The sequence below is a fragment of the Natrix helvetica genome (genome assembly GCF_964273705.1).
Source record: "Natrix helvetica genome assembly, chromosome: 2".
NCBI classification, from domain to species: Eukaryota; Metazoa; Chordata; class Lepidosauria; order Squamata; family Natricidae; genus Natrix; species Natrix helvetica.
This window is the reverse complement of record NC_138552.1, coordinates 106009841-106030941: the sequence shown is the minus strand read 5'-3', so window position 1 is coordinate 106030941 and position 21101 is coordinate 106009841. Positions and strand designations below refer to the sequence as shown.

Here is a 21101-nt window from a genome sequence, read left to right as displayed (position 1 = left end):
CACAGCCTTTCAAGAAATATAACTCCCAGCTTCATAGAGTATATATAGGTGGTCCTTGATTTACAACCGTTCATTTTGTGATCATTCAAAGTTGCAACATTGTAATAAAAAGTATGTACTCAAGTTCTTTCTTTAGCATGCACACAAGTTGTTACACCAGCATTCTATAGAACTTAAAAATTGATGCCTAATTTCATAATTCCTTTCTGCCCATCATCCCTTTTCTGCCCAGCAACAATCAACATGGCCATCATTCCATAGACCAGACCTCCAGTGCAAAAGAACCTATTTTTAAGTTAATTCTGCACCACGTTCCATAGGCTGTATATACTTAGGCTTGAGTTGACGTATAGGTTCTTGGTATTAGGAACTTAATTTTTTTTGATGATTTGGGTATTAACGTTTTACACAATTGAAGACATGGGGGGGGTAAACCATGAATACAGCAACAATGGCAATAGCAATAGCACTTATATACCGCTTTACAGCCCTCTCTAAGCAGTTTAATTGGAACAAGCAATTGTTCCAATTATAATACATAAAATACATATTAAGTACAAATTAGGCAGCCAGAAAATAGTGCAAATATTATAAAACGGCATGGAAGAATTTGAGTTATGCCATGAAAGTTGGACAATTGTAAGATAAGGTGGACATCTGTAAGGATCTGACTTCCCTGATCAATATAGGTAGAATATGTGGAATTCAGCAAGGCACATACACCATCTTGATTGGCCAATAGGAAATCCAAAACCATTTGGTTTTGAAGAGCCGCCTAAGATACTGAAATTACTTTGGCTCATAATCAACCAAGGGCATCTGCAGCCACATTGATGTAAACTTTTCAGGCTAGCGCAATGTTAAGCAATCCATATTCTAATTTGGCAACCTGAATCCCGGGTATTATCAAGTGAATGGAAGTATGTACTGGATAGACTAATCCAGCTGGCAGGTTTAACTGTAGGTAGACAGAAAGGAAAGATAAAGCAGCAAACAGCTGTACTAAATAGATTTTAACTATTCCCTCCCCTATTTCATGATATTCTGGTTGCAAGAATTCCTGGATGTGGCCTAGATCAGTGGTCACCAACCGGTGGTCTGTGAGAAAATTTTGGTCTGCAGAGAAATCTTTGCATTTCTCTCGAGGAGCCCAGCCGAGGTTTCCCGCACCCCTCGTGCTTCAGCGCGTTGATTCCCAGGGACAGGATGGGATCCTTCAGGCAGTTAGCTTGGCTCAGTGCAGCAGCCACATTGATTCTGTTGTAGTTTCCACCCTCTGATTTTCTTAATTTCTCTTTTTGGCCTTTTATTTCTTCCTTGTCCCTGAAAATCACCTCTAAATCCTCCTCACCCACTTTTTTACAAAACCCCCTATCACCTGCACTTTTTTGATGTAAGACTTGAGCAAGAACCCAACTCTTTTCTCTCCTGTTTGGTCCTTTCCAAAATTTTATTTCAATTAGTATATACTTTATAAGCTATGTCTAATAATTCTGAGATTGGGCACATGAGGTGAGTCTGACCTCAGTAAACCTTTATAAAGATTGACTCCAGACTGACCTCAGTAAACCTTTATAAAACAATGAGTTAAACTATTTTGGGGCAGTTGGGTTTTTGATAGATCTGCATACATGCAGAGAAACTGATCCTTTTGAGAGGCTTCTTCTGAAATTGCATGCAAGAATGAATCAACATATTTTAAGTCTTAAATGGAATTTCTTAATAAATTGCAACCTTCAAGAATTGAATACAAAGTTGTTTAATGGACTCACAAAGTGGCCAACATTTGTAAAATCATTGTGTGTGTGGGGGGGGGGGGGGGGAGGCCATCCAAAGATCTTGTGCTAGGGAATTGTAAGAACGTAACCAATCTGCTATTACTAAGGCCAGCTGCCAAAAATCAAAATGAACACAAAATGTAGACCAGTTGGATTCACTGCAAGCCTATACTTTACAGTAGTTATTGAGTTAAAATAGATAGCTTCACCTATGTTATTTAAGGCCAAATCAACCAAGTCATATTAAGGCTTGGCATGATTTGAGAAGTCATCAATTCATGTTGTATAACAATGGCCTCAAATGGTTTGGGACCAGATCAAATACTAGAACCAGCTATTTCAAGTTGTCACTTATGACATGCTACATTGCCACATCACAGCTGTTTAATTGCAATTTTATTTGTGTAAACAAAATGTACAAATGCCTCTACATATTAAAATCTTAGATTTCTATAGCAATTAAAATTCTTAAGTTATACAGTTGAGTATTTGACTAGTAATCAACATAAAGTACACTTACAACTATATAATATTAAAAGAATCATGCATATTATGGAAGTGATTAATAATTACTTTAAACAGGTCAACCCATTTATTAATTTCTCTCCTTCTCTAAGAGCCTTGCTACTTAAGTCTTGTCCAAGGAATGCCTCTGTTGAAGACACCAGTTCTCAATATTATTAATAGTAAGGAATTAATATACTAATTCTATTTCATGGATTATTAATAATACATAACTAATATATTTCATTGTGTTTTATGTATTCCTCTGCTGAATATTCAACAGGACAATAGGGTCCATCTACCCATGGCAGACAAGTGTATTTAGCTATATATTCCATGACTTCATGCAGAGCCTTCCTGGCCTTGTTAATCGTCTCTGGGGTCTCTTCCAGGAAGCCACTGGGAAGATCCTGGAAGGATGTGGCAGTAGAGAGGACAGCTTGTAGCTCTTTTAAATCACACTGAGCCTGTTGGATTTTTTCTTGAAGATGTTTAGGAAGGTTCTGCATGTTATTTAAGACTTTCTGGCAGACCTCCTGCATCTTCTGTGCAACATTGTAGGATGTGGCTAGAGCACGGGATTCCACCTGTTATGAAACAAACAAACAAACAAAAAAGATCTGTTAATTGAACATGTTCATCTATGAGATTATCTGAAGGGAGGGAGGTGTGGATAGAGAGATGGAGAGAGACAGAGACATAGGGCAACTGAATATTCTGGTTTATGCATGGAGACATCATTGCTTATTGCTGTTCCCCTGATTTCAGCCATATAGTACATGCCAGGTGGCAGAATTCAAATGTTCTGCCTCTTTTCTTCCTCACACAATTTCCTGTATGTTGTGTATGTTCTGTAAAATATCTTTGAACCAGCCCTTAATCTGAGCTTTCTCATATATCCTGAGAAACACACCAAATCTTTTCTTTTGGTGCTGGGTTTAATTTTTGCATAAATACATAGTTTGTTTAATAATGTTGCAGGAGCCAATCTGGGTCAGTCACTGGGAGTAGAGGTTTAGTCTGTTTAATAATCAGTAATAATTAATCAATAATAATTACTGAATAAAACATAATTGGCCAGCTTTATCCAGTATATCATTGTCAAGGCATAATCTTCACTGAGCAACGGCCATTCCTTATTTTTTGTATCTTCAAAAGATGAAACATTCTCATGCTGTGATCAATGTTCCCTCTAATTTTTTTTCGATGTGAGCAGAAAAGTATAGTGTTTGAGCAGCACATTTTCATGCCTGAGCCCCAAATTTTTTTCACAGATGTCACCTAAGACAACAACGAAATCAGTATTATTTGAAACTCAAAGTTTCTTCAAGGTACACGCTTAATTCAAAGTGTTATATAATATCAGTATCACTTAACAATGCTCCTGCTTAGCAACCAAAATGTTGGCTCAGAAACTCTGGCATTTGAAGCACGCAACTCTTAAAGCTGTCAAGTTACAAGACCCTTGCACCCCTAACCCTTTAGGGAAAAAAAACCCCAGGGGTCTTCAAACCTGACAGCTTTAAGATTTGTGGACTTCAACTCCCAGAATTCCTCCTCCAGTCATGTTGGCTCAGGAACTCTGGCATTGAAGTGTGCACGTCTTAAAGCTGTCAAGTTACAAGACCCTTGCACCCCTAACCCTTTAGGGAAAAAAACCCCAGGGGTCTTCAAACCTGACAGCTTTAAGACTTGTGGACTTCAACTCCCAGAATTCCTCCTCCAGTCCTGTTGGCTCAGGAACTCTGGCATTTGAAGCATGGAAGTCTTAAAGCTGTCAAGTTACAAGACCCTTCCACCCCTAGAAAAAAAACGCAGAAATCTTCAAACCTGACAGCTTTAAGACTTGTGGACTTCAACTCCCAGTATTCCTCCTCCAGTCATGTTGCAGCGACGTCATCTGCGTGGATCTGCTCCATCTTTGCTTTCTTCATTGTGGGCAGGGCTGCTGCTGAAGTTGCCACCAGAATAACTGCTGCTACCTCCTCCTCCTCCAACAGAATCACCAGATTTGCTCCTGAGCTCAGCGCTGGGTTACCTCTGCCCCCTCCCCCTCCCCCGTGCTTTTGAGGAGCCATGAGGCTTTTTTTCCCCTGCTCCCCCCCCCGCCTTCCTACTGGCTCCTGCAGCCTCATGGCTCCTCAAAAGCACGACAGAGGAGGAGGAGGGGGCAGGGGTAACCCAGCGCTGACTGAGCTCAGGTTCTCCGAGTGGAGGGGAGGCGCTGCTGCCACGTGCGGAGATGCCGGCTGGAGCTTTGGCGGCTTCATCTCAGCCGCAGCGCCGGGCGGCAAATCCGGCAGTGCTGCCTGTTAGAGGAGGAGGAGGAGGAGGTGGCAGCAGTTCTTCCGGTGGCGGTGGGGGCTTTGGGGCTTCACAACTAGCCTCAGTCGCCCCGTGCTCCTCAAAGCAAGTCTGGGGAAGTCCTTTGCGGGCGGCCCGTTCTAGCTGCCTGCAAAGGACCTCCCCAGCTTCCAAAGCCTGTGGCAATAGAAATCACTGCGCGGCAGTTGAAAACTGCTGCGCGGTGTTTTCTTGCCACCTGCATGCCCGCGCAGCCGCGCACCTTAGAGGGAACGTAGGCTGTGATACCTACCTCTGCCTGATTTGCTTCACTGCTCTGATCCTGCTTAGGTTGACCATTGTACCATACCTTCCACATTTGGTACATCTTTTCTTGACCTCTGTGAACTTTGTAGTCCAATTCCTCCTTGGTATATTTTAGCTACAATAAAGCAAAAAAAGGAAAAGAAAAAAAAGTCATGCACTGCAAGCCTAGTGTTTTGCATTTGGCACCATAATATAGCTTTGGCTCAAAGGCTGCAGCTATTCGTTCCCTACTCATATCATGAGAGCTGCAGTGGCGCAGTGGTTAGAATGCAGTACTGCAGGCTATTTCTGCCGGCTGCTTGCAATTTGCCAGTTTGAATCTCACCAGCTCAAGGTTAACTCAACCTTCCATCCTTCCGAGGTTGGTAAATGAGGACCCAGATTGTTGCGGGCAATATGCTGACTCTGTAAACTGCTTAGAGAGGGCTGTAAAGCACTATGAAGCGGTATATAAGTCTAAGTGCTATTACTATCTTTAGTTATCCAGAAAAATGTCTTAAGGAACTTAAGGAAGTACAGTATTCAGGAAGTACAGGTAGTCCTCGACCTACAACCATTCATTTAGTGCCTGTTCAAAGTTACAACAGCACTGAAAATAATCACCATCCACTCTATGAATTTGTAAGTACTTCCATCTCTGTTTAATCCAGGTAGGTATCAATTTACAAACACCATTGGGACCAGAGTTTCTGTGGCTAAGTAAGGTGATTGTTAAGTGAATCACACCTGATTTTACAATCTTTTTTTTTTTTGCCATGGTTGTTAACGTGAATCACTGCAATTGTTAAGTGAATCACATGATCATTAAGCAAATCTAGCTTCCCCTACTGCAGGGGTGTCCAAACTTGGGAACTTTAAGACTTGTGGACTTCAACTCCCAGAATTCCCCAGCCAGCCAAGTCCACAAGTCTTAAAGTTCCCAAGTTTGGACACCCCTGCCCTACTGACTTTGCTTCTCAGAAGCTGGCTGGGAAGATTGCAAATGGCAAACACATGATTTGGGTGCTGCAACCATCATAGGCGCATATCAATTGCCAGGTGCCTGAATTTTAACCACGTGATTGTGAGGATGCCCCAATGATTGCAAGTGTGAGGACCGGGTGTAGATCACTTTTTTAACCAAAGAGAAGATTTTTGTTTAGCTTTGTTTCTATTTGGAGACCACATTGGACTTTTTGCTTGAAACGGAAAGGCATGAAACTTTAACCTTGCCACTTGATGATTGTTTATACTCTTGAGAACTGTTTATAATTATAGAAATGTTGTGTGTTTCTAATCTTAGAGTAAGAGGCCACGGTGACATATTAATCTTAGAGTAAAAGAGTAAGAGGCTAATTTTCTACCTGTATCTGAAAGTCAGACATTACTCTTATGTTTTTTTTTGTTTTTCTCCACTCATAAGTTTGGCTTTTTTCTGAACAATTCTTTCTGTAGGATTCTACGATTCTCCAATTCCTTTTGTTTCTTTACATTTTATCTTTTATTGAAATTTAATAGTTTTTAAAAAAAGAATTTCCCCTCATCAGACAAAAGAAGGAACCAAAGTGCACAATCAGCTGGGCATTTTTTCTTCATTATAGAACTGCCATAGCCTTTGACATTACCATTAATAAACAAGGCTCATTTTGGCCTGGGAACCTCAGAGCGCGTTGCTAGTGGTCCTACACGAACAAAGTAGATGTAGTGAATATTTGTGTATGTGGGGGGTTTTACAGTTGGGCAGAGGATTAAAGAAACAGATTGGAACTTCAAGCCTTGCAGATGTTTAAACATCCATCTCACCCTTTAAAATCCCTCTAGTGAGAGAAAATACTTAAATCTCTTTCAGGTTTGGATGTTCATTTCACTCCTCAAGCCCCATAAATGACTCCCCCAAAATGGTATGGTATGTCTATCCTCATTCCAGGACCACGTGGATTGCAAATATAATTTGGGACTTCTGCCCTGGGGTCAGTGATTTACCTAGGTCTCTTAGAATTGAATTGTGCCTATTTTTCTTTACTGTAGTGAAATGCACTAAAACAGTCTCAACTTGGTATCTGGGAAGTATCTTATACCACATCTCTCATCATCTCCTAGACATGGCCAGATTAGAAAAGCTGCAAAACTATTTTTGGAAGAGCCCTTCAAAAATTTCTACCAATACTTCTGCCTATTCCTACATAGAACTCAGACCATTAAAATGTACTAAAGTTGTGTGAAGAGTTCCAAGCAATTAATTATGCTGGAGTTAGATTAACTAGCAATATGGAACTCATTTCAACACTGCTTTCTTAATCAAAAAGTCACCTGCCTGGATTTGCCATTAATTCTTCCAGGTGAGTATTCTGTTCCACTCACTAAAGAACAGAGCATACATTGTCACTGCATTACATTGTTGCATGACTTCTTATTCAAAAGGAAGACTCTTTCTGCAATCAAATGCAATTCTTTAATCATAAAGATATATTTTCTTGCTTCACAACCAAAATGGCCATGCCAAATGCTGTATAATTACAATCTAGCACATCTGGAAAGCATCAAATTGGGGAAAGTAGCAGAATTTTATTTACAAATGAAAAGCTTGAATCCATATGAAGTCAAGAAGGAAGAACCTATGTAAAAAAAATCAGATTTGCTAGAATACTAGAAAATGGTGATGTTTTCCCCCTTAATAAAATATAGACAGAACCTAACACATTCTGAATCTGGTTAATGGATAATGTAATTCAGTGTTTCCCATCTTGGAAACTTTGATTTGTCCTGATTTCAACTTCTATAATTCTTAGCAAATGCCATATTATCTGGGAGTTAAAGTCCACACAGCTTCAATGTTAAGAAAGATTGCTGTAGGTAGACTGTTGAGCAAGAGTGGAAGTGAAAGACACAATGCAAAATCTCTAAAAACCACACAGCTGGCAGACTACCTGCTTAATATATATATATTGTGCAAAACCCTTATTTTTAGACCAAATCCAAATCCACTTAACTCAATCCAGCTGCTCATTAGCCTTTTACTGGACACCAATGGTAGAACAAGATTTGAACACAAATATTTATATCCTGTCTTTATCATTTTCATAAATAACTCAAGGCAGTGAACAAACCCAATACTTCCTTCTATTTTCCCCACAACAACCACCACCCTGTGAGATGGATTGGGCTGAGAGTGTGTGTGGCCCAAAGTGATTCAGCCAAATGAGTAGTTATTACAGTTTAGGTTATTGTAACTATCAATCATCATCAGCCCAATTTATCTTTTAATATATTTTAAATCAAATATCTTTTAAGAGTTTTGCTATGTATATTACATGTCAGCTTCTTCAATAACAATTCTTTGAACCTGCAAGTTACTCTATAGCAGGGGTGTCCAAACTTGGGAACTTTAAGACTTGTGGACTTCAACTCCCAGAATTCCCCAGCCAGCATGGCTGGCTGGGGAATTCTGGAAGTTGAAGTCCACAAGTCTTAAAGTTACCAAGTTTGGATACCCCTGCTCTATAGAAAGCATTCTGCCTCCAGTCCATGTCTGAATCAATGTCCCTGGGTTCAGCTTCTTGGGATGTTTGCTAACGAGACCATTCAGCATGTTATATGTTCCAACAAGGATGCTGTCTCTCACCCAAGGTCCGACTATTCACCCTTTCTTTTATTTCCCAAACATAAGACGGAATGACTGAGTTTCTTACCAAGTAAAAGAGCTGTTCAAGCTGGAGCAATGCCTGCTGTGCACGAAGTTTGATCTTTATCACAGAATGATGATAGGCTCGACTACAGAGCTTGATTGACAAGGAACCCAGGCGACTGTAGTAACTTGACTCTTCTTTTTGTTCTTCAAGAGAGGCTGCTCCCGAGCGGTCCGAAAATGCAATGGCAACTAACCAAACAAACAACTAAATCAAGAGAGATCCCCATTCACAATACCTGAGCTAATATTATCAGTCAGTTTATTTTACAAATAACATTCCTCCAACTAAGTTTCTGAGAAATTTTAACTAGTAGCCACTTTATTCCTCAAATAAATACGCTTTAAGCGTTGGGGAAATCTGGGCTACACTTATGTATAACTAGAAAAAGATTTCCACCCCTCCTCATTGTTAATAATATTTAATTGGGGAAGTGAGAGGAATATTTTAGCATATGTAGTGCAATTTGGTGAGGACCCACAAAAAGGGATCAGCTTTGGCCCAGACTCACTGCCTCCCCAGCACTAAGCTATATTACATTTTTAGAAGAGCATGTTGTGTGAAACCAACCTTCATGGCATGTAAAAATAAGATCCATAGTTTATAGGTTGTATGAAACTCTTCAGTAAGACTTTGTGAAAGAGTGCAAGATGTTAAAATACAACCCCTTTGGTAGACATGGCTAGGTATATGCATTTGATCAACAAATAAATTGATCTGCACCAGGCTCCATATCAATAATCTGCCATTAGGGCAGTGTTTCTCAACCTCAGTAACTGTTAAGATGTGTGGTTTCTAACTCCCAGAATTCTATGGGATGCTGGCTAGGGAATTCTGGGAATTGGAGTCCGCAATTATAAAAGTTGCTGAGGTTAAGGAACACTGCTTTAGAATGGTCTTCCTAAAGTCAGAGCAGAGTAAAGCATTTTTGGTGATCTTACACCAGCCTGTTATGACCTTCAAATTTTTAGATTGGTTGAATCAGAAATTCCCAATAAGCCACCAATTTCTCCTGCACAAGAATACCAGCAGAAGGAAATCAGCTGGGCCTGATCTACATGGAGACCACTATGTTATTTTGACTTTGAAGAATTCGCTCTCTCCCTTTACCCCACTCTCGTTTCCTAGCCATTAGTATTTATTTATTGCTTAAAGGGGCAGAAAGGCCCATGCCTTTCATTTAGGTTAGGAGAAAATAATAAGTCTTTAATAGTCTCCACAGCAAAGTAGAAATAACAGATACCCTTTTCACTTAACCTTCAAACTAATCTTTGCATATGTCTTAAAATCAGCTGTAGCAAGGAGGATCAGTTGGAAAGAGCAGCGATCGGAGGATAGAGGGATTTGGAAGAAAATTTAAATGCGACCTAATTTTAAACAAAGTAAAATTGGGTCGCATTTTAGCAAACAAAAGTACAGGCTTATCAATCTTATAAATTCTATTCAGGAGCATATGGATTGGATACCTGAATTTGATTCTTAGAATACTTTATCCTGCAATGAAGTACATTTATCCATTTCCTAGTTCGTTTTTATACAACTGATTGGGAGCACCCGGCTTCCCTTACAAATTTCATCTTCTCCTCTGTCTATTCTATTTCCTGTCAATGCTGCAGACTGCATATCCTTTGGCACAAAGATCAATCTTTTGCTGGAGATGCAGTACAGGTAGTCCTCGACTTACAACGCTTCATTTAGTGACAGTTCAATGTTACAATGGCACTGAAAAAAGGGATTTATGACTGTTTTCACACTTACGACCATTGCAGCATTCCCATGGTCATGTGATCAAAAATCAGATGCTTGGCAATTGATTCATATTTATGACCGTCCAGTGTCTGGAGGACATGTCATCACCTTTTGTGACCGTCTGACAAGCAAAGCCAACGGAGAAGCCAGATTCACTTAACAATGTGGTGGCTAACCTAACAACTGCAATGAATCACTTATCAACAGTGGCAAGAAAAGTCATAAAATAGGGCAAAGCTCACTTAACAACTTCCTCACTTAGCAACAGAAAGTTTGGGCTCAATTGTGGTCGTAACTTGAGGACTACCTATATAAGCAGCTTTATCCTAAATAAGATCATTCAGTTCCTCTGTATTGGCTAGAATCACATAGAATGGTCTTGGGTTAAGTCCTGGATGATCAATTATGGTTTGTTGAATAAGACACAATTGCTGGCTTCTCACATCAGCTGGATCAAAACCAAGCAAATCTCCTTCTGATTTAGCATACTCACTGACTAGCAGGAACTTTCTAGGCAAGAGATTTTTCCTATCAGAATTAACCGCTTCCAATTTTAAGGAAAATGAGCTAGAAAATATAAGATTCTATGATTTTTAAAAATAACTAGTCTGTTTAGCATACCTCCCAATTTTTACTTCTGACATAGTTTCAATATTTTATACCTTTATTAGGCCAGTGTAGTGTATTCTTGGTCTACTTTTCCTAGCCAATGCCTTTCAGATGTTTTAAACTTTACTCAAAGGAAGAAGTATTGAAACTGAACAAATAAATAAATACTGTTAGATGGTTAACTATCTCAGCTATTGTATACATTTATTTTAGGATTTTTTTTTTAAAAAAAAACCTGCTTTATAGTTTTAGAATTATAGGCCATCCAGAGTAACTTGGCAGAGATAGATGGCTGTAAAAATAAAATAAGTAAATAAATTTAGAGGTCAAACTTATTACAATGGGGATAATCTAGAGACAGAACTGCATAGTCTTACAAAATTCCTCATCCGTGATTGGCAGAAAGTGCTCTAGTAAGTCATCCGATTTGAAGATCATCTTGTCAAGACTACTGGCCATCATCTGTGCTATGTTGATTTCCATCGCAGTGTTCACAGCACTCCACGCCGAACACAATGCCACTTCCACGCTCTCCGCAGCAACTTCAATGCCTAAATCTAGCACGGTATCCATAACACCCTTTGCTTCGGTTAATTTGGTATAAATCGATTCAATGACATTTGTCATGATCTGGTGGTGAAAATCCAAAAACAGAACATATCACAGTGAACAATGATGAAAATTGACAGAATTAAGCACTAGCACATATACCCTCTCTACATTTGAGTTATATGTCATTCTTGCATCCAATTTGAATTTGATTTGCTATGTTTGTTTTCAGTGCAGCAATTACCTTAAAAAAAAAAACCAACCAGAAATATACAGGTAGTCCTCAACCTACAACCACAATTAAGCCCAAATTTCCAATGGCTAAGCAAGGGCACTTAAATGACTTTTGCCCCACTTTACATCTTTTTCTGCCACAATTGTTAAGCAAATCATACAGTTAAGTGAATCTGGCTCCCCCACTGACAATGATTGTCAGATGTCAGCTAGGAAGATTACAAATGATGGTTACATGAGACACACTCACACACACACGGACAGTGCAACTGTCATATATACATGTCAGTTGACAAGCACCCAAATTTTGATCACGCGACCATGGGGATGCTGCAACTGTCATTAAGTATGAAAACCACCGAAGCTACTTTTTTCGGTGCCATTGTAACTTTGAATGGTCACTAAATGAATGGTTGTTAAGTCAAGGACTACCTGTGCACAAAATGAAATTGATTAGCGCAGTGATGGCGAACCTATGGCACGCGTGCCACAGATGGCACGGGTAGCCATTTGTCAGGGCATTCGAGGGCATGTGCGCTCTGGCCAGCTGAGTTCAACCTTTTTTAAAGCCATTTTTCGCCGTTCCCAGGCTCCAGAGCCTTTATATAGCCTCCCCCACCCCCCCCGGAGGCCCTCCAGAAGCTTCATGAGCTTTCCTGAAGCATCCACAGCGCAAAAAAACGGCCCTATTGGCAAACCGGAAGTTCGGGAACGGACTTCCGGTTTGCTTGGAGGGTTGTTTTGACTGCTCTGGAGGTTTCAGGGAAGCACCCTGAAGCCTCCTGAGGGCTTCCGGGGGGGCAGGGGAGGCTGTTTTCGCCCTCCCCAGGCTCCTATAAAGCCTCTGGAGCCTGGGGAGGAGAAAAAAAGCATGCAAACAATGGGGGGGGGGAGTGCCTCTTGTGCGTGCATGCGCACTGGGGGGGTCGCACATTGCATTATGGGTGCGGCACGCCCGCACACTACCCCCCTGCGTTTCCCCCACTTATGGCACGCAAGCCAAAAATGGTTCGCCATCGCTGGATTAGTGTATTCTAATAATACTGAGAAATGGGTCAGGGTAAGAAATGAAACAAAGATTCCAAAGGAAAAAAAACTTTTATATATGCAAATACCTCCAAATCCTGTCAAATGGTTTGTAAATCTGGAACTCAATTACCCTACACCCTACATGGTGATGCTGAACCTATGAAGTGCATGTCAAAGAGTACACATTTTGGGTAACACACCATTGTTCACCAACACCCAACAACTATTCTCATGCAATTTTCTGAGGTCTTGGAAGATGCATGAGAATTGGGGATGGATAGATGTTGTCATGCAGCCTCTGGAGGTTGTGTGAGAGGGCCGTGCTCTTGCATAGCCTCTGGAGGCTCTAAATATCATGGAAGAATCAGGCAGGTTTCAGAAGCCACAGAAGAGCATTTTACAAAACCTACCAAAGGGGGGAAAAAAAAGAATGAAGGCAGGCCTCATGTGACCCAGAGCTGCTTCTGATAGGCCACAGAGGCAACAGAAAAACACCACCTGAATGGTAAATGGCATATGGCAGATTCTGGGGAATCACATGTGATTGGAGTGTATTTTTTCAAAATTAATATGTAAAAACTTGTTTCTCGTATATGTGTGGCACACATAAGAATCCTTCTCTGAGAAGGAAATGGGCAATTCAGAAATGTGAATATATCAAATAAAAAAATTAACCGTTTTCCCAAATTTTGACATGCCAAGTGTAAAAGTTTCACCATCACTGGACTCTACAATAGACCCTACTAAACAGGCTGTTTTGCATTTTCAAAAAGCACCAAGGGTATTATAAAATGCTTGCTGGAGGAGTCCTACTATGTAAAAATTTGGAAAGCGAAATATTTAAAGGAGAAAAGAAAATTTCTTTTATTTTTCTCCCACAGGAAGAAAAGATTGGTTGGCATTTCAGCATGACATGGCTGGTACAGCATCTCCTGATAACAGCTGTGTCTGAAATCCATGCTTATGAAGCTGATCATTTTCATCTTGTACTGACTATAGGAGAGAGAGAGATTGATTGATTGATTTGTGGTCTTCCAAGTTTTACTGAATTACCATGCTCTACATCCTTCACATTACCTGTCCTGGGGACATTGTGAGTTATAATTCAATGAAATATAAAATGTCACATGTTCCTTACATGAATCTACACATATTGATAATATGATATTATGGAAGGTCAAGTGATTACCTGGTCCACTGTCTGGTGCATAATAGGAAATTGGAATTGTAGCCTGTCAAGATTCCTACAGGCAAATATATTTGCAATAGAAACTGTAAATAGTAAAGATGAAAGAAAGATTACTTAAAAGATTCCCAGTTATGTTCAACAACTGGATGTTACTTACATTTGGATTTTATGCTACTTAGCAATACAAAAAGCCTATATTGTTTTATGCTGCAGTGTAATGATATAAAAGTGATCACATGAAGGTGGGATTACAATGTTATGCATTCATTTAGGTTGTGGGAAATTCAGGATCAGATCGCAGATTAACAGAGTTGGAAGGGACCTTGTAGGTCATCCATTCCAAACTGCCCCCCTCCCAAGCAGGAGACCCTACACCTGTGATGGCGAACTTGTGGCACATGCACCACAGGTGGAATGCAGAGCCATTTCTGAGGGCACGTGAGGCATTGCCCCGTCAGCTTCAGAGTTCAGCTTTGATTTTTGGCTGTTTTTCTCCCTCCGGAGGCTTCAGGGAAGCCTCTGAAGCCTCCGAAAGGCGAAAAACCGCCCAACAAGAAAACCAGAAGTTCGGGAATGGACTTCCGGTTTGTGTGTTGTGCCGTTTTTCACCCTCTGGAGGCTTCAGGAGGCTTCCCTGAAGCCTCCGGAGGGAGAAAAACAGCCCAACGGGGCAACCCGGAACTCCATTCCCAAACTTGACATGACAAAATTTCTAGCACCCTCCTTTAGAGAGCAACCTCTAGCCTCATATACGGTACTTCAATACTTCTCTAAAGGAGATATAATCCCACACCATAACTTCAGTGAAAGATCTTAGACCTAGTTCATATGCTGAGCCGTCCAAAAGAAAAAAATAATTCCAGAGAGTAGAAAGTAGGGAACTGTCTAGGAAAAGTTCTGATTTCTCTTGGATTTTGAGTTAAATTGCTAGATATAGATGAGAGGGGAGAATTTTGCTAATCAGTAATAGAAGATTCTCTCCCCCCCCCCCTCAAATAATCAACCAAGATCTGAAACTATATTGCAATCACATACGTTTAACAAAGACCTACTGCTAAGATTGGTCAATAATGATAAATAGTAAAACCAATTACTCAGGCAAGTGTAATTAATCAAAGAACCCATTCTTTCACACTTCCCCAAACCTGCTGCCCTTTCCTCACAGCTTCTCTGGATTTCATTCTGATTTGTTTTTGTGCAACCCCAACTCAAATTGGAACCCCAAATTATTCTTAGCAATGCAAGAAAAATTTAATCCCAGATAGTAGAAATCAGAGAACTCAATGTAAGAAAAGCTCTCATTTTTCTTGAATTTCTAGATAAATTGCAAATATACACAAAGACATAATGCTAATTCAGCTCGGTTATTTTGCTGTTTGGATATTTGTTGAAGTATGAGTGGAAGATTCTTAGAAGAAAATATGGATGAGCAGGTCAGTGGCTGGTTCCACACACATCATGGCATGTCTTACCTAATCATGGTGAATAAATTACAGGTAGTCCTCGACTTACAGCAGTTCACGTAGTGACCATTAAAAGTTATAACAACACTGAAAGTGACTTATGAGCATTTTTCACAGTTATGACCATTGCAGCATCCCCCTGGTCACATGATTCACATTTGGATATTGACAACTGATCATTTATGATGGTTGCAGTGTCCTGGGGTAATTACTTTTTGCAACCTTCTGACGAGCTAAGTCAATTGGGAAACCAGATTCACTCAACAATTGTGTTACTAATTTAACAACTGCAGTGAGTCACTTAACAAATGTGGCAAGAAAAATCATAAAATGGGGCCAAAACATACTTCAAAATTTCTCACTTAAAATAAATTTTGGGCTCAGTTGTGATAGTAAGTTGAGGACTACCTGTACCACCAGTAGTTGATTTATATGTAGATTATATTGAAGCATGAAGGAGCAAACTGTATCTTAAATTAGTGTGATGTGCCAAGCAGTCAGTATATTTCTGCTTAGAGTTGCAAGCCTGCTGGTCACAGTCTCCACATTTCAATGAATTGATTTCTAAAGAGGAAATATTTTGGCTGTAGAGAAGGCAAAACTAGATTAATTCCACTGGTTTAGATAAGATGTCTTAGGTTTGAAAAATAAAATTAAGAGCTCAGGTTCGCTTCCTAGACTTGCCCTAAGGAACCTTTGGAATCAAAGCTTTTTAAGGATTTTCAGTTACTGTTGGACTAGAAGTCCTCTATTCTCTACTTAATGGCTTACAGCATCTCAAAAGCCATTCGTTGCAAAAATCAAGCCAAAAAGACAAAGAATGGCATGGCAAAGAATAGAATAATTCAGAATGAGCCTGCCAGCTATGACTAATTACTTACGCTGAGGTTCAAATATGTTGAGGAGAGGCTCTGTGCTGCTTGCAATGTTCTTCACACCCGTCTCTGCCATCTCAAAGACTGCTTGGATAGCTGGATGGGACTGCTTGGCAAAATTATAGGTAGACGAAACCCACTCATAAGTAGAACTGATTAATGGCAGATCAGCAAACTTTTGGATGACACACTAAGAAATAAGATACCACAGAGTCACCATCGTGCTGGATCCCAGAACAACTCTAGATTGCAGAATTGCAGTTAGATCATGTAATCGTGAAAGGCATACTTGTCAATGAAGCTATGATTCACACTGATATGATGAACAGTAAACTGATAGTGCCGAAATCTAGTTTGTTACTGTTTCTTTCTCACAATATTATTGCATATTATTGTGAGCTTAAAAACAGCACAATGCAAGAATGTCTTTAAGAAGCACAAAAGCTTTCCTCAGCATTTTCTTTAGTTCCTTGATAGTTGTACTGTGACTAAAATAGGAGCCTGTGGGCCTGCAGCTCTTTGAAAATAATTCTATGAATTAGATTAGAAAACCCATGCTTTGTTCTATCCCTGTCACATACAGTTTGACCCTTAAATGGTATCCTTGCTTCTTTCAGTATTGTCCACTTACCTCTTGATTATCTATAATCCTTACAGGCATTAACTCTGCTCCAGGAGAATGCATGATGACAATAATGAGGAAGAGGGGCCAGCACTACAGAAAGACAAGATCCGATTCAGTCATCACACTAATACATCCAATTACATTACGCATAATTTTAGCAGTTTTTGCAGAAGTAAGGCCAGCTAAATAAACAAACCAACCCTACCCTATACCTGTATTCAACCAGTGTTTATTCCAAACTTGATCTATTTACAATCACAAGGAGATCTGGAGATCTCAGAGCAGCAGGCTTCAGCGGTGAGAGCAAAAAGATTCTCTGTTATAGAGAATATCTGATTTCATACATTTAAGCTGTACTGCAATGTGATGTGCTTGCTTTGGGCTGACAAGCTACATTTATTCTTGCACTTTTTGCCAACTAGCTAACTGTGGTTTATATAAATTATTCAGGTTTTGATTATGATTTACAAGTTAATGATTCAGGTGTTTTTGACAAAAACTCTCTATCATTTATGGCAGGGGTGGTCCAACCTGGCAACTTTTAAGACTTGTGGGCTTCAACTGCCAGAATTCCTCAACTAGCCATGCTGGCTAGGGGATTCTGGGAATTGAAGTCCACAAGTCTTAAACTTGCCAGTTTTGGAGACCCCTGATCAGAGGTGGAATGCTGGGAGTTCGGCCGTATCGGTAGTGGCCCAGAGCAGCTGGGAGCGAACCAATACAGTGGCCCACCCAGGCTCTATACTTGTTTTTATGGCAAAAAGCAAATTGCGCACACTTGCACAGTGTGCAGTGCTTGCGTGAGCCCCGACAATCAGCTGGTTGTTGCAGGGGCGGTTGATTGCACATACATGCACAGCACGAGTCAGGTGCGTACACAAATGGAACACACATGTGCATGATCAGCAAACTGGTAGTGACAATAAGTGCAACCCACCAGTGCTCCTGATCTATAGAAAAGAGGGGGGGGAAAACACTTTTGGGACAACCTATTTCCAAGACTATCCCCCACTCAACAAAAGAAATATTTCAACCTTGATTCTATGATTATCAGCTTAATGCAGCATAACTGTCTTTCAAAGTAATCAGAAATACTACTCATTTCTGAGCATTGCAGGTAGCCCTCCACTTACCACAATTGAACCCAAAATTTATCTTAAGTGAGAAATTTGTTACATGAGTTTTGCCTCGTTTTCTTACTTTTCTCGCCAATTTTGTTAAGTGTATCTCCATTTCTTAAATTAGAAACACGGTGAAGTGAATCTGGTTTCCCCACTGACTTTGCTTTTCAGACTATTGCAAAAGGGAATCCCATTGCTCTGGAACAGTGCAACCGTTGTAAATGTGAGTCAGCTGTCACACAACCAAATATAAATCATGTGACCATGGGGATGCTACAACGGTGGTAAGTGTGGAAAACAGCCAAGTCAACTTTTTCAGTGCTGTTTTACCTTTGAACTAAATGAACTCTTGTAAGTCAAAGACTAGCTGCATTCACAGATGTATGCATTTCATTGCAGTTTTAAATTCAAATTGGAAAGACCTTTATGGAGGTCAGTTAATTCTCTAGCAGGGCCCTTCTGCCACTGTAACCAGAGCAAAGAATTGCAGAGAACTCTAGGGTGATAACCGATTTGATTTAAACTGGTATTTCTGCTTTCCCTTAGGGGAATGCTAAACAGCTCCACCCTTTCAATTTTGTAGACCAAGGATTTCTTCCATTGATGGAAACTAAAGCCATTCTATTCTTAAGGAAGTTGTCATGCTGGGAACCCTTGAGGTTTGTGGACTTGCAACCCCCCACCCCCTCCCAAATAATCTAATCAGAAAATGCCGGTGAAACTGGGTGTGGCTCTGCTAATTTCTTAGTACGAAAGCAATTTAGCCACAGTATTTCACAGTATTTTAAGGACAAACCAAATATTTCTGCAGAACAAGGGGAAAAAAACATCAGGACACAACCAAATATGGTCCCTTTTAAGAAACTTAAGTTTCTGGGAAATACCTCTTGTCTTAAAGTATAGCAAAGTTATGTTGGTTCATGAGTTTTTATTATTATTGTTGCATTGTTGCACAGTGTAACATCCACGCTTGCACAAGGCCAAGATTCCGCCTCTGACAAAAGCAAATATTTTAGCAAAATCTAAAACCAAGTCATAAGAACAATTAACCTCTTTCACCAATGCCCAGCATTTGGTATTCAAAAGCGTCCAGAGCAATTGACTCTCTGAATGAGGAATTTCCATTCAACTATCAAGCCTGGGAGAACCAACTCTTTGCAAAAATATATTAGTTTTGCTTTGCAGAGTCACTTAAAAGGAAAACAGAAAAACCAACTTTAAACCACATTTCGGGGGAGGGGGGAAGCAACTCAGGTTAGCCATTTTTAAATCATACCTACCTCAAAGCCAACGATAAAGCCACTTCCGGCCTCAGTGGTCTTATATATACCCTAAAAGATGAAAAGGTAGAGGCGGGCTATCATTGACGGACAGTTCCGAAAAGCAATCAAAAGCTTCTTCCACTGCTGAATGGGAGATAAAGTAATTGTGTTAGGAAAGTCAATGGCTGCAATTCTATACTATATTCCTTTGACAAACCACAATCAGGTTGACTAAGAATTATGTTAACTAGAATGCAAAACATCAAGACGGCCCGATGTTAGAAAAGATAGCTATAGATTTAAAGTGACCATATTTCCTTTATTAGAAAGGACAATCTTTTATTTCAAAAAACTCTGCCCTTCAGGTTTTTAAAAATTGAATCGTTTTCTGTGCCTTGCTTAATTTTTTCTTTGTAATGCAAAGAGGATGGGCCAGGCTTGCTTTTAGGTAATTCTTTAATGAGGCTTCTGAGCAAAAACAAAAACATTTTGCAGATGATAGGTTTAATTATCGCAGTTTTCTTTTCCTCCCTTTCTTCTTGAACAAGGAGCATTCAACATGGGAAGCTTGTCTGTGGTCGGTTGTATATTTGACTGCCACTTCAGCATTTCTGATTGAAAAAAAGGTGACATTTCTGAATGTGGGTGAATTTAGAAAGGCCGACTTTTTTCAATTAGAAAACCTTTTTTTCAATTATGGAAGGAGTACATAATGCTGGGCTCTACAGGGCTGCTGAATTCTTAATGCTGGACCATCTGATTAGGGTGGCCAAATAATTTTAAAAAGTTCCTGTATTCTTAATACTTGGGTAGAAGCCAGAGCAGCACCCTACAGGATAAGTTGACATCTGAACACAGAATATCAAGGCTGAAAGGGACCTTGGAGGTCCTGTAATCTAACCCCTCCTGCTCAAGGCAGGACACCTTATCCTATGGGTGTCAAACTCACGGTGTCATGTTGCCATCACGTGACATTTCGTGATGTTTTTTTCCCATTCACAGAACGGGTGAGCGTGGCTGTGTGTGACGCATTTGGCTTGCGGGCTGCCAGTTTGACATCCTTGCCTTATACTATTCTTGTCAAATGGTTGCCCAATTTGTCTTTGAAAACCTTCAGTGATGAAGTGAGCACCCACGATCAATTGTTCTCACTGTCAGAAAATGTCTCCTTTCTAGATTGGATCTCAGATCTAACAAGCTTCTGTCCATTATTTCCTTTTCTGCTGAGATTCATTCAGTCATTCACTCTTCTGAAAAAGTATTCACATTGCTCAAGCTCTTTTCCTGGTATAGATAGTCTTTGTTGTACAACCAGTTGTTTAATAGCCATTCAAAGTTATAATGTACTGTAGGAAGTTAGCACCCACCCCTCTCCTAGAAAAAATGAAATATCCTGGGAAATATTGAAAAGGCAGAATATTATATTTCCCTGAATCAGAAATGGAGAAACATGTTTTTAGGCAGGAAACAGAGCTACTCTTAATAGCCCCCACCTTCGTCAATGGGCCATTAGGGGCACTGAATTAGACTACTTTACATAACAAAGGTAGGATTAGCCTTCCCCAGAAAGTCTCCACATGGCATCTGGGAACTCAACCAAGCTTGGGACTCAAAAGTTAGCTAAGACCCCCCCACCCCACTCCTGGGAGTCTGACAACCAATCAGAATACATTTCTTTTCTTACACAGGAACAGGAAACAGAGAGGTGGGGCCAAACAGAGAGTATTTAAAACCCAGGAACTCTCAGCAAGCCCCCTTTTTTTCCTCTCCTTTCTTCTTCACTCAACATCTGAAAGCATGTGATTCCCATTTTCTGTTCAGGAACTCAAGCCATGTGGT

At 40.1% G+C, this 21101-nt stretch overlaps 1 protein-coding gene across 1 annotated transcript; it reads right to left on the bottom strand.

The window, feature by feature from the left end:
* Nucleotides 1-2157: 2157 nt before the first annotated feature.
* On the bottom strand, nucleotides 2158-19334 carry LOC309386971 (perilipin-3-like). The gene is made up of 8 exons (XM_081942987.1): nucleotides 19281-19334; nucleotides 16886-16969; nucleotides 16261-16444; nucleotides 13917-13999; nucleotides 11293-11545; nucleotides 8561-8748; nucleotides 4879-5007; nucleotides 2158-2869 (listed from the first exon to the last, which is right to left on the bottom strand). The coding sequence occupies exons 2-8, from the start codon at nucleotides 16937-16939 to the stop codon at nucleotides 2516-2518; spliced, it is 1245 nt and encodes a 414-aa protein (XP_081799113.1). The 5' UTR covers nucleotides 16940-16969; nucleotides 19281-19334; the 3' UTR covers nucleotides 2158-2515.
* Nucleotides 19335-21101: the final 1767 nt, after the last annotated feature.

What these genes read in the sequence shown, in the direction of transcription:
- LOC309386971 (XM_081942987.1), bottom strand. Translation starts at nt 16,939, where the DNA reads ATGCATTCTCCTGGAGCAGAGTTAATGCCTGTAAGGATTATAGATAAT. An exon ending in GGATTATAGATAATCAAGAG is followed by an intron (nt 16,445 to 16,885) that starts GTAAGTGGACAA and finishes CTTATTTCTTAG; the next exon opens with TGTGTCATCCAAAAGTTTGC. An exon ending in CAACATATTTGAACCTCAGC is followed by an intron (nt 14,000 to 16,260) that starts GTAAGTAATTAG and finishes TACTATTTACAG; the next exon opens with TTTCTATTGCAAATATATTT.